Consider the following 13,727-nt stretch of genomic DNA (forward strand, 5'->3'; position numbering starts at 1 on the left):
TAACCTGCAGATATTAACCTTCAGATAAGTCCATCTGAAAAGCCACATATTGATACCCTCACAGGTAAAACATAAGCCTCTACCCACCCACCTGTGACTCAGTTTACAATGAAGAAACCCAAGAATTTTGGGCTCAACATCCTCCTGTTGAGCAGAAAAGCCCCGTCAAAGGCAGATTTTCCTCAAATATAATATTGGAACAACAACAACAAGCTGGAGTTACTCATTCTGGTGCCTGAAATACTGGCAGTGCTAGCAGAAACAGATAAATGAATGGCCAAAATCGGAGTAATTGCACATTTGGTTCACAGATATACTCACCTTTTGAGAATTATCTGGCAGCCTACAATTTCTTTGTTGCATTCATTTACTACTCATTGACCATGAAATAAGTTCTTCATCTTTCTGCTACATCTCTAATTTCACAGCATCACCCGAGTGCTTGTTTACAGCTCACTAAGTGAATTTGTCTTCACTATTTTTAACATTATTTTTAAACCTCACCACCCCACTTTAGTGTTTTGGCACAGCTTGTCCTCTTGCCATTTTCCACTGGGGACAGTGATGTGTCAGGCAGCTTTGCTCACCTTCATGTTGCCAGCATCATCTCGACACCCAGATCCTACCACGCTGCTTTCTCAACCCAGCTCACGAGTGTCTGATCCTCACACCACTCAGGTAAACAGCTCTGGGTCACAGCCAAGATCCAGTGCTTAATAAAATTAAATATCATGGGGCAGTTACAACACAGACACTGCTGCCATGAAGGGAATAACACACGGGGGCAGAATCCAGCCTTGTTGGTTGTGTGAAGCCGCTGCTCTGCTTGGCTGAGTTCTGCCTGTTCTTCCCTGCCTGTTTGTGCTTTCCCTTCCACGTCCAGCCCAACACAGTCTCAAGTGTGCTTTTGTACACAGCGGTTTTGGCCACCTTTCCACTTAATCCTTCCTCTCAGGGTCTCCAGTCTCTGAGGTCTCATCTCCGTTTAAATTCACTGACTCTAATTGCATAATTATGCTGTATAAAAGAATTAAGTTGTATTAAACAGCTTTAACTCAGAAACTTCCCTTGGTATCACAGCAGACAATTTAACCTCTGTTTAAACCCCCTCCTCTTGTGTTTGCCTTCAGTTTGCCGTATCCAAACCATTCCCTACTCCCTTCTCTCTGCTCGACCCATTCTTAGAGGCCGTTTGACCCGACTCGTAGAGGAATTCATCTTCGTGATCCTTCTGAGGTATCATTCGCTTCTACACGACCCCTCACCATGTCTCACCCCCTGATGTGTTCAGAGAGCTCTTCCTCCACGTTCCCCTGCCTGCCAGGTGCTTGCCCTTACACCGCCTCGGAGCGCACTCATCCTCCCTCCCTGTTTCACGTTTTCAGCCAATCCTCTCCTTTTCCTTCAGATGTCACTAGTCCAGCCACGCACGTTGTGCTCAGAGCAGTGGTGGCTGCCAGAAGAAGCTGTTAAACCAGCAAAGGCAAAAAGTAAAGGCGAAGAGCAAAACCAGTTTGTGCCGTGGCTGTGGAGCACTACGCGAAGGGAGACTCCTGTTTGAACATCATCGTTACATCAGCGATGATTTAAAAGCGCCGTTTCCGCGGGCAGTGCATCAGAGGTGGTGCCTTCGACGGAGATTTGCAAGACACGTCCTGCTCGGTGCCAGGGCTTGGGAAAATCCCAGGGGCGCTCACCAGAACTGAGGGGCGCCCATTGGTGCTAAATTAGGGCACAGAATTTCAGCGGGAGACAGCAGGGGAATCTGTGAAGAACAGATGGAGCAACAGCTCTGCTGTTTCTCCTCCCAAGGAAACCGATGAGCTCTGTGCGGCGGCTGCTGTCCCCGGAGGGCAGCTCCAGCCCTCACCGCCGCCCGAAAGCAGCACATGAAAAGCTCCCACAATAATGGGAACTCGGCTTACACACGATCTGCCTGAGCACCAAGGACGACCGGACCTCGGAGCGAGTCCAAATCTCCAGCGCGGAGCTGCCGACAGAGGTGCAAAGGAGCCCGCTGTCAGCTTCCAAACGAGAGGCAGGACGGTGGTGCCCCGGCGACCCGAAACACTGGGTTCCTCCTGCTCGGGAGGCGTGGAGAAGCCCGCACTGAATCCTGCGGGAGCTCCCCAGTCCAGGCTCACTCTCAGCCCCGCCCGCGCTTCTCCCAGCGGATGGGACGGACAGAAATTTTGGCAGCATCTCCGGGCTGATCTGGTCTGAGCCCCTCTTTTTTGCCAAGGCAGGCTGTGCCTGCTGGCAGAGCGACCATCAGTGTCAGGATGCCCTTCATAAAGCTCTCAGCTGCTCCTTGGGGACACGGGAGCAGAGATGACTTTAAGCTATCAGGAGCTCGGAATAACAATCTCATATGCAGAGGATTTCTAGATTCCCACGAAAATCCTCATTACCCGCATCAAGGCACAGAAACAGGGATTCACTACATACTATTCAATACATCCCAGGCAAGATCTCGTCTCTTTAAGACGAGGACACAGATCGGTTTGTTGACCCCCGGTCAGAGACCACCGGGGAGGACACCAGCGACAGCGGCTACGGGGGCTCGGTCCCGCCCGTGCGACAGGGGCGGCTCCGAGCCGAGCACTCGGAGTCTCTGACAACTCCGAGGCAGCCGTGGCGGGCTTTTCCCTGCCTGTAAAATCCCTTCTGGAAGCTGCAAAACATCCTCCGGCCACCACGGCGGAGCAGGCGCTGCAGCCGCTTCCTCTCCGTTTCTCCGCTCCCGGAGCCGCCGGCAGAGAGCTCGGCAGCGCTCCCGGCTGCCAGGATTGCGCTGTGCCTGATAACATCGCCTTAATCAGCATCACTCTCCAGAACTACGTGAAGAAAAGCCTGGGTTTGCAGCGACTGCGCAAAATTGGCAGCGTTTATTCAAAGCACTGACGGATATTCTAGAGCCTTCTCTTAACGAGTCCTGCCCAGACCATTCCAGGGAGTAAAAGCATCCACGAGCAGTTTCTAAAGTTAGGATTGCTTTATGTTTCTAACAGAAATACTGAAATATTTTCTTGACAGTGTACGTCTATAACAAACTCCGATAAGGTCTTCAACTCATCACTACAGTCAGAAAAACCAAGGTGAACAGAACAGAAGCCAAATCCTCCCCTACCCCAAAATATCGGCACTGAGACCCCACATCGCCCTTAATCATGACCTAAAGAAACGAGTCCCTTCCTACACTTGTGCGCAAATACTGCTTCTCCATCTTCTACAGAGGTAGTTAAATCTGTTTATAACCTTAAAATGGGTGTTTTTCCTTTAGAAAATCGTGATTCCATCACATCCATGTGGATAAAGGAAAGAAGTGACAGCTCTACAACGCTGGATAAACCTCGCTACTCTCAAGCGAAGGCAGTTCACGCATAGTTAAGTGGTGATACCCACGCCCCTTCCGCACGCGACTCCAGTGCACGATCAAAGCAGAACTAAACAAACAATCCCCAGCGAATACACACAAATCTCAAACTTAAAGCCGGTACTAAGTGACCTAAGAAAAGATAAAATCGTGGGACGCAAATGCTTTTCTACGGACCGACGAGATAACCCACTCCTACGATACTTTCCCAAAACGACATGCAGTTTTTAAAATTCCTTGCTGTTTTCCCTATAAGCACCATTCTCGTAATTTTGGAAACAACGATCCGTCATTTAAGTTCTTCAGTCCATGTCCTTTCTCTAAAGAGCTCATCAGCTCAAAACCCAACCAAGTGTCAAAATAAAAATGCCGCGTTTACAGATATCACTGTGTCTTAAAAATATGGGGGTTAACCAAACCAAGGGAATGCATAACACGAAATTATATACGTACTTCTTGTTTTTATTACCCCGGCAGCTCCACACATTTCGCTTTCAAGCTACACAAAAATAAAATTAGATACAAGAGATCTTCATTTTTCCCTTTAAAAATTCCTTTAATTTTCTGACGCTGAACAAGAAACACTAAACATGACCTTAAAGTCTTATCTCAAAGAGTGTTTTGAAGATGACCGAGATGAGAACCAAGTCAATTCAATGTCATCAGTGCATGGACAAGATCAGCTGAAAAAAATGGTGTTGAAAGCACCCCGGCAATTAAATAATCGCTCTCTGGGTCAGAAAATCGCTGAGGAAATTAATATCGAAATTGTTCTCTTGGTTTTTTTCCTGCTGTATTGCTGGGAGAAACAAAAGCTTTCTACCTACCATCCGAACACTACACACTGAAATTTTCCCTTATACTTTTCCCTTAAACAATTTTCCGCTTATCTCCACTCCCATCAAATTTGGACTCTTCTTTCTAAAAAACGTTTCAGTACGGATGGGATAAAAGAGACGCCACAGCACTACAAAGAGTGAGATCAGGTCGTGGGGAATGCCAAATTAGCATCGCCTCCTTTAAACAATTCTCCATTTTCCCACACAGCATCCTGGATTTTACTTTGCTCCACCCTCAAATATCCACACATTTTCCATGGACTTCCAGGAACACAGCAACGCTCACAACCTCCATCAACATTTCATCCGCACTTTTCATCTCAAAATTATCACTGCATGTATTTCAGCTTATCAAGAGTGGCGAATCACAATCAGAAAGATTCTACATTTAAAAAAATCACCAGCGTGTCTTGGCGCCTGACTGACAGTCATCAAATAAGCATAAACGCACCTTGTTCAAAAACACAACTATATACATCTTCACGGAGATTCCGAAATTCTGAACAACTCAGAGGCTGAAAGGCGCTTAAAATAGGAAAATATAAATATCCTCTAACACTTAGTAAAGTAATTTAACGCCAAGTAGGAAGTAAAAAAATAACTACAAACGCCATGATTAAAATAACGTCCTATGCAGGAATTTTATTTTTTAGTTAAAGAATAGAAAAAAGATGGAAATTGGAGGGGCAGTCACATATTGAATAAATTAAATTTCCAAATGTAAACACGCATGTCTAAGGGGGAACATCACGTCTAAACGCAATGAACTGAAAAGCGGGGATATCCTTTTAAAACTTTTATCACAGACAAGATTTTTTAATATAACAAATATTCATATACTAAATGAATCGTACTACCAAACACAGAGGGAAAAAAATGAAAGTTTTCGAAGACTCTTACCACGCCTGAAGCAAGAGGGGACAGAGACGGGCCCTTCCCAGCAGTACCGTTTTCTGCAGCAGGACCGGACGGCGGCGGAGGGAAGTTGGGGCTGAAAACCATGAGGTCGCTCTTGGCCGCGCCGTCCGCCACGCACAGGCTGCGGCTGTGGCGCTGCGAGTACGACCAGCTGCCCACTTCGCTGGCGCACACGAGCGTCGTGGGCCCGGGCCCCGAGAGCACGGCCGCCCGCGGCGCCCAGCGCGACGCCCCGTACAGCACCAGCGCCAGCAGGAACAGGCTCGACACGGCGCAGATCGCCACCACCAGCCACACGTTGGTCGCCGCGCTGGCCGCAGCGCCGCCCACATCCACGCCCACCGCCGACCGCGACCCTGACGACGACGCCGAGGATCCCGCGGCCAGCGCCGCCTCGTTGGCCTCGAGCAGCGACACGCTGAGCGTGGCCGTGGCCGAGCGCGCCGGCTCGCCGTGGTCGCGCACGACGATCAGCAGCGTGTGGCGAGCGCCGTCCGCCTCGTCCAGCGGCCGCGCCGTGCTCACCTCGCCGCTGTAGAGCCCCACGCGGAACGGGCCCTTGGCCCGCGGCTCCCACAGCTCGTAGCGCAGCCACGCGTTGTAGCCCGAGTCGGCGTCCACGGCGCGGATCTTGGCCACCACCTGGCCCGCCGGCGCCCCCCACGCCGCCCACGCCCACAGCGTGCCCGACCCCGACACCGGCCCCACAAACGACGACGACGACGATGAGGAGGCTGCCTCGGCCGCCACGGCGCCCGCCTCCGGCGCCGAGCCCGCGGGCGGCAGCAGCGCCGGCGCGTTGTCGTTCTCGTCCAGCACGAAGAGCTGCACCGTGGCGTTGCCGCACAGCGGCGGCTCCCCCGCGTCCACCGCGCGCACCTCGAACTGCAGCACCTGCAGCTCCTCGTAGTCCAAGGGCTGCAGCGCCCACACGCGCCCGCTCTCCGCGTCCACCGACACGTAGCTCGACGCCGCACGCCAGCCGCTGCCAGCCGCGGCCCCGACACCGCCCGCCGCGCCCTCCCACACCGAGTAGCTCACGCGCCCGTTGCCCGCCTCGTCCGGGTCCCGCGCCCACAGCCGCGCCAGCTCCGCGCCCGCCGCGTTGTTCTCCCGCGCCAGCACCGTGTACACGGCCTGCGCGAACAAGGGCGCGTTGTCGTTCACGTCCGACACCGGCACCCGCAGCCCGCGCCTGGCGCCCAGCGCCGGCGCCCCGCCGTCCTCCGCACGCACCTCCACCTCGTACTCCGACACCCGCTCCCGGTCCAGCGCCTCGCGCAGCACCAGCGAGTACGAGCCCGCGAACGTCGCCTCCAGCCCGAACGGCGCCGCCGGCCACACCCAGCACCGCACGCGCCCGTTCGCCCCCGAGTCTCGGTCCGACACGCTCAGCAGGGCCACCACCGTCCCCACCGACGCGTCCTCCGGCACCGGCACCGACAGCGACGTCACCCACACCTCCGGCGCGTTGTCGTTCACGTCCAGCACTTCCAGCACAACCTTGCAGTGACCCGACAGCGGGGGAGAACCTTTGTCCCTTGCTTCTACAGGGATCTCGTAACTATCCATCTCTTCATAGTCTAATTTGCCTTGAAGTCTGATTTCTCCTTTGTTTTCATCGATACTGAACATTTCTTTAACTTTCGTACTGGCACGCTTACTAAATAAATAGATAATATCGCTATTGATCCCTTCGTCAGGATCCGTGGCACTAAGCGTGACTAACAGAGTCCCGAGCTCTGAACCTTCTAAGGCTTTAACTTTATACACCGACTGGTTAAACTGGGGCGCGTTGTCGTTCGCATCCAGCATCGAAATCACCAGTTCCATGGTGCCCGTCAGAGACGGCCGGCCCCCGTCAGTCGCCGTCAGCAGCAACCGGTGCACGGGTATCGTCTCGCGGTCCAACGCTTTTGTTAAAATAAGACCCAAAGACTCACTCTGGTCATTATTCCCCTGATGATCCAAAGTGAAATACTCGCTGGGGCTGAGTGCGTAGGAGAGCTGAGCGTTCGCTCCGATATCGGCATCCGACGCGCCCTCCAGAGGGAAACGAGACCCCGGCAAAGACGATTCCGCGATGTTCAGGGTTTCCTCGTCCACACGGAAGATGGGGGCATTGTCGTTGATGTCGGTGACCTCCAGCTGCACATGGAAGACGCGCAGCGGCCGCTCCAGCAGCACCTCCAGGCGCAGCGCGCACGGCGCGCTCTTGCCGCACAGCTCCTCCCGGTCGAGCCGCGAGCTCACCAGCAGCGCGCCGCTCGCCCCGCTCACCTCCACGCTCGCCCGCCGGCCCTGCGCCACCAGCCGCAGCCGCCGCGCCTCCGCCTCGCCCGCCTCCAGGCCCAGGTCCTGCGCCAGACGGCCCACCACCGTGCCGGCCTTGGCTTCCTCCGGCACCGAGTAGCGCACCTGCCCGCCCGCCAGCGCCCAGGCCGCCTGCAGCACCAGCACCCGCAGCACCGGCCCCCACCGCATCGTCGCCACTCTTGCCTCCGGCCTCTTGTCTCGCCCTGTCTGGTTCCCCTGGGATCCCCCGACGTCCGCCTTAGGGTCTCCCTGAGAGGAGCAGCACGCCGCTTCAATTTCTCTGCGCCGCGCCCGGGCCGGTCCGCCGCATTCTTCCTCCCGCTGACGGTACCGTGACTGAGGCTCGGGGAGGAGCTGCCGCCCTCCCGTGTCTCCCGGCGCCTTCGCGGCCAACAGCGGCACCTGGTGTCCGACCGCGGCTCCTTCCGTGAGCCGAGCTTTCCTCCGCTGCCCTCCTCCCGCTGCCGCAGCGGCTCCGGGCGGGGATGGACCTGCCGTGGTTCCGCCCGCTCCCGACGCGCTCTGCGATTTCCTTCCCGAAGACTGCCTTCCTCCGCAGCGGTAATAGCAGGTTCTTTTGGGTGCTCCCCTTCTCCTTCCCCTCTTCCTCTTCTCCTTCCTTAAGATACTTTTATTGAAAAGTACGCTTTCCAAAATGTACATATAATTGAACGCCATATTAACCCAGTAATCATACCTAGGAATATCTTCACTGCGTAAAGCCTACCCCCACTTCTGATCACCGGACTTGATCTTCTCTTAGGCCTGACAAGGCATAACTCAATTTTCTCATTTATGTTTTCTTCTGGAAGATATTTCAGCTGTTTCCTCAGCAGAAGAATACTGTATCCTCGATCTTCCATCCAGAGAAAATACTCAGGTCTTCAGAAGACATAGATTCAGATGTAATGTAATTGGTCCAGTCCAGGAATGTTAGAAACTAATAGAAATTGCTTACCTTTAAATGACTTTGTGACGGGGATGTAGCCGAGCAATTCCACAGTCTCCTTGGTTTTTTGTAGAGTAAATAATACAGTAAGCCCATCATATGACAAAGAATACCTGTGTCTGTCCATAGCAGAATTGTTTTGCCTTCTGAAGTATATTTCCAACCGATAAAGCATCAGCACATACCAACTCTAAAGACTTTCAACTCCATCAGTGACTCCCTAACTCTATGCTCTAAACATAACAGAGCAGAAATCCTCTCAGAAGGATGAAATAGCTCAGGGAACCTGAACTCTATCAACTTTATGTGTCAGTAAAATATTTTCAGTAAGTTTTATTCCCCACATGTAGCTGCACAATGAAGATCAAGGTCTTGGTTCTCATTTTTAGGCAGAAACTCATAGTATGTCAAAACAATGCACCTGGTGCTGATGGAGATGAGGTGCTGAAGGGCACAGCAGAGTCATAGAACCATGACACAACTGAAGACAAGATAAAAGGCTCGCACCACGGTTGTGGCAAGGCACAGTTCATCTCATAGCATCTTCGCAGGCTCCCACCTCATCTACTGACATAAATACATCAGAACCTCTTTTCCACACAGTACTTCCTTCTGCAATGTGGGCCAGGCAGTGACACACACCAGGTCATTTCACAGGTTAGTGGGTTGCTGGTTCTACCACAGGAAGAATCAACGATGCATAAATCCGCAGGTAAAAAAAACGATAACAAAAAAGGAACATACAAAACGCTAAAAACATCATTGTAGGTCCCCCGATAAATACTTCTAATTACAGGTGTTGCTATTCTAACTGTTGTCGTGATTTATTTCTAGGTCTCCGTTGTCAGGCCTGTGTTCAAGGATCACTGTTCAAATTTTCAGGGAAGTACGGCTGAAAAAGCAAACAGTTTTTTTTCCATCCTCTCAAATCTCTGCTGTATTGCCAGCATTTCTGTATCCGCTTCTATGAAAGCAGAAACAAACGAAACCTGAAGCCTCACAGCTTTCTCTCGAAGGAAAATTTGCCTTAAGAGACTACAAGACAGTGAACCACGGTAATGGCAGGGGGCACAGACTCCGAAACAAAAGAGTATTATTTCGTAGCATGGCTTTCACTCACAATTCCTGATTGAACACACCTCCGGATAAAGTCAAGCTAAATCACTCTATGTGGAAATCGGGAGTTTCAAGCATCGTCCATCTTCGTATTCACATGATTATCATAAGGCAAGCACACAATAAGACCAAAAAAAATCACTTTATTTTAAAAAATTATTCTCAGGGAAGGAAAAAATAAAATTAAGTAAACACGAATAAAAATAAGATAATGTTAAAACCCCACAATATCCTAGAAATACAATGCCTGCGACTGCTGGGTACATGGGACTACCCAAACCAGAAACCAAACTGAGCTACTTCTACAAATACATTAATCCACCAAAAACAAGTCCTCTACCAATGTCTTACTCGGTCTGGCACTACAGCTGCACATTTTGACATCTACTTCGGTTCGTGGTTTTCTGCAATTAAGTACCTTACATTAGAAAGTGCATTTCAATCGTACTTGGAAGGGGGAAACGTGAAGTGCATCTGTGTTTTTCGTATTAACAGAAATTCTGTAGCATTTCATAAACTAATATATGCCATGCACAGTGAGGAGGAAGGAACTTCATATATAGATTTCTGTTTCAGAGGCGAATCAAAAAGGAGACTTCTGAGTAAGAAAAGACTGGAAAGCAGCAATTTACAGCAGTCAAAAGAAGAAATTCATTAGAACTGCCCCATGTGTAAGACAGGGAAATGTGGGCAAGTGAAGATACTCCATTCAAAATGAAAATTGAAAGAAAAATCAGAGTTCTGATTGACTCCACAGTTAAAAGAAAACCACACCCGATAAAACCAGCAAGATTAGGTAAACACTGCAGAGGGGCAGAGATCTTTATCAATAATTGTTCCATTTAATAACTCATGAGCGGATGTCAGAAGGCCCTGGACAGTGATGTATCAAAAATTAGAAGCGATATCACCATTTGGAGCAGAGTTCGAATACAGGTCTGCAGAAAAGAACTGCAGAAAGAGGTGATGACTGAAAGAGTTGATGACTCTGAACACCCAGGTAGGAAAATGACAAAATATTTTCAATGCGGAGAACTACAAAGCTGAGTAGACAAGAAAAGATGTAGCTTCAAGACAGACTGTGAATGATTCTGAAACAGCCAATGAAGGCTCTAAAAGCATAAAAAAAGAGAGAAGAAAGGAATATATATATATTAACAACATTTCTCAGTGCCATCAAAATGGCAAGACAAAAAAACATTTCATACAACTTTGGGGGGAGTGCAAAAAGATCGAAGGATTTAGCACAGCACCCCACGTTAACACGGTAAGAGGAAGAGAGAAGACTGTAGTGGAATAAAAAAAAACCCGATTGCGATGTAACACATTACAGACCATAAGGAGGACGATAATTGAATCAGCAGAGACAGGTCTAATCAGCAAAAAACACGTACCTCCCTGATGCCGCGAGGGAGGACCACAACTCAAGGAAGTAAATGTCCAGGGGATGGGTGAGAAACCACAGAGCAAGAAATGAAGGAGCACTGACCGTATGGAGGAGAGCGGAGGGCTCCGGCTGCGTGTCCTTGGGCGCGGCGCCGGTCGGCGGCGGAGGGAAGTTGGGGCTGAAAACCATGAGGTCGCTCTTGGCCGCGCCGTCCGCCACGCACAGGCTGCGGCTGTGGCGCTGCGAGTACGACCAGCTGCCCACTTCGCTGGCGCACACGAGCGTCGTGGGCCCGGGCCCCGAGAGCACGGCCGCCCGCGGCGCCCAGCGCGACGCCCCGTACAGCACCAGCGCCAGCAGGAACAGGCTCGACACGGCGCAGATCGCCACCACCAGCCACACGTTGGTCGCCGCGCTGGCCGCAGCACCGCCCACATCCACGCCCACCGCCGACCGCGACCCTGACGACGACGCCGAGGATCCCGCGGCCAGCGCCGCCTCGTTGGCCTCGAGCAGCGACACGCTGAGCGTGGCCGTGGCCGAGCGCGCCGGCTCGCCGTGGTCGCGCACCACGATCAGCAGCGTGTGGTGAGCGCCGTCCGCCTCGTCCAGCGGCCGCGCCGTGCTCACCTCGCCGCTGTAGAGCCCCACGCGGAACGGGCCCTTGGCCCGCGGCTCCCACAGCTCGTAGCGCAGCCACGCGTTGTAGCCCGAGTCGGCGTCCACGGCGCGGATCTTGGCCACCACCTGGCCCGCCGGCGCCCCCCACGCCGCCCACGCCCACAGCGTGCCCGACCCCGACACCGGCCCCACCAACGACGACGACGATGAGGAGGCTGCCTCGGCCGCCACGGCGCCCGCCTCCGGCGCCGAGCCCGCGGGCGGCAGCAGCGCCGGCGCGTTGTCGTTCTCGTCCAGCACGAAGAGCTGCACCGTGGCGTTGCCGCACAGCGGCGGCTCCCCCGCGTCCACCGCGCGCACCTCGAACTGCAGCACCTGCAGCTCCTCGTAGTCCAAGGGCTGCAGCGCCCACACGCGCCCGCTCTCCGCGTCCACCGACACGTAGCTCGACGCCGCACGCCAGCCGCTGCCAGCCGCGGCCCCGACACCGCCCGCCGCGCCCTCCCACACCGAGTAGCTCACGCGCCCGTTGCCCGCCTCGTCCGGGTCCCGCGCCCACAGCCGCGCCAGCTCCGCGCCCGCCGCGTTGTTCTCCCGCGCCAGCACCGTGTACACGGCCTGCGCGAACAAGGGCGCGTTGTCGTTCACGTCCGACACCGGCACCCGCAGCCCGCGCCTGGCGCCCAGAGCCGGCGCCCCGCCGTCCTCCGCACGCACCTCCACCTCGTACTCCGACACCCGCTCCCGGTCCAGCGCCTCGCGCAGCACCAGCGAGTACGAGCCCGCGAACGTCGCCTCCAGCCCGAACGGCGCCGCCGGCCACACCCAGCACCGCACGCGCCCGTTCGCCCCCGAGTCTCGGTCCGACACGCTCAGCAGGGCCACCACCGTCCCCACCGACGCGTCCTCCGGCACCGGCACCGACAGCGACGTCACCCACACCTCCGGCGCGTTGTCGTTCACGTCCACCACCTCCAGCACCACCTTGCAGTGACCGGACAGCGGGGGTGTCCCGTTATCTGTCGCGTCCACTTGCAAGCGATAGAGACTAACTTCCTCAAAGTCTAAGTCACCGGTCAGACGAATCTCTCCCCTGTTTCTCTCAAGTCCGAAAACGTCTTTTCCCTCCTGCGGGGAAAGGATTTGGAGCGAGTAGTAAATTTTACTGTTGGACCCCTCATCCAAATCTGTGGCATTCAGTTTGATCACCAAAGTGCCGCGTTCTGCGTTTTCTGGCAGTTGCACTTTATACACCGATTGGTTGAACTGGGGCGCGTTGTCGTTTGCATCCAGCACTGAGATCACCAGTTCCATGGTGCCCGTCAGAGACGGCCGGCCCCCGTCAGTCGCCGTCAGCACCAACCGGTGCACGGGAATCGTCTCGCGGTCCAGAGATTTCGTGAGCACGAAGAATAAGGATTCACCGTCCTCATCGGTTTTTTGTAAATCCAGAGAAAAGTGCTCGCTGGGGCTGAGTGTGTAGGAGAGCTGCGCGTTCGCTCCGATATCCGCATCCGACGCGCCCTCCAGAGGGAAACGAGACCCCGGCAAAGACGATTCCGCGATGTTCAGGGTTTCCTCGTCCACACGGAAGATGGGGGCATTGTCGTTGATGTCGGTGACCTCCAGCTGCACATGGAAGACGCGCAGCGGCCGCTCCAGCAGCACCTCCAGGCGCAGCGCGCACGGCGCGCTCTTGCCGCACAGCTCCTCCCGGTCGAGCCGCGAGCTCACCAGCAGCGCGCCGCTCGCCCCGCTCACCTCCACGCTCGCCCGCCGGCCCTGCGCCACCAGCCGCAGCCGCCGCGCCTCCGCCTCGCCCGCCTCCAGGCCCAGGTCCTGCGCCAGACGGCCCACCACCGTGCCGGCCTTGGCTTCCTCCGGCACCGAGTAGCGCACCTGCCCGCCCGCCAGCGCCCAGGCCGCCTGCAGCACCAGCACCCGCAGCACCGCACGGCAACGCTCGCCCATCCCTGCCGCCGCTGCTCTCGCCTCCGCCGCTGCAGCTCTGCCGCTCTTGCTGTGCCCGCCGGCCCCGGCCCGGGTCCCGCACGGCTCCCCGCCGCCGCCCGGACGCACCGGCTCTGCTGCCCGATCCGCGCCGCACCCGGGCGCTCACAGCCGGGCTCTCCGCCGCACCGGGGCGGAGCCGCCCACACGCCGTTCCTGAGCCTGCAGCGACACCGTGCGCTGCTCCGCCGCCTC

The 13,727-nt window shown here is 54.7% G+C and overlaps 1 protein-coding gene across 2 annotated transcripts in view; it reads right to left on the minus strand.

Moving 5' to 3' along the window:
• LOC117003308 (protocadherin alpha-C1-like) overlaps positions 1–13,493 on the minus strand; it is a 94,911-nt gene extending 81,418 nt beyond the window's left edge. For both annotated transcript variants that reach the window (XM_033073166.2, XM_033073165.2), the window contains exon 1: positions 11,004–13,493. In XM_033073166.2, coding sequence (XP_032929057.1) covers positions 11,004–13,493 — 2,490 coding nt within the window. The remainder of the gene's footprint in view (positions 1–11,003) is intronic.
• Positions 13,494–13,727: the final 234 nt, after the last annotated feature.

This window comes from Catharus ustulatus, chromosome 15, assembly GCF_009819885.2.
Source record: "Catharus ustulatus isolate bCatUst1 chromosome 15, bCatUst1.pri.v2, whole genome shotgun sequence".
Taxonomy (NCBI): Eukaryota; Metazoa; Chordata; class Aves; order Passeriformes; family Turdidae; genus Catharus; species Catharus ustulatus.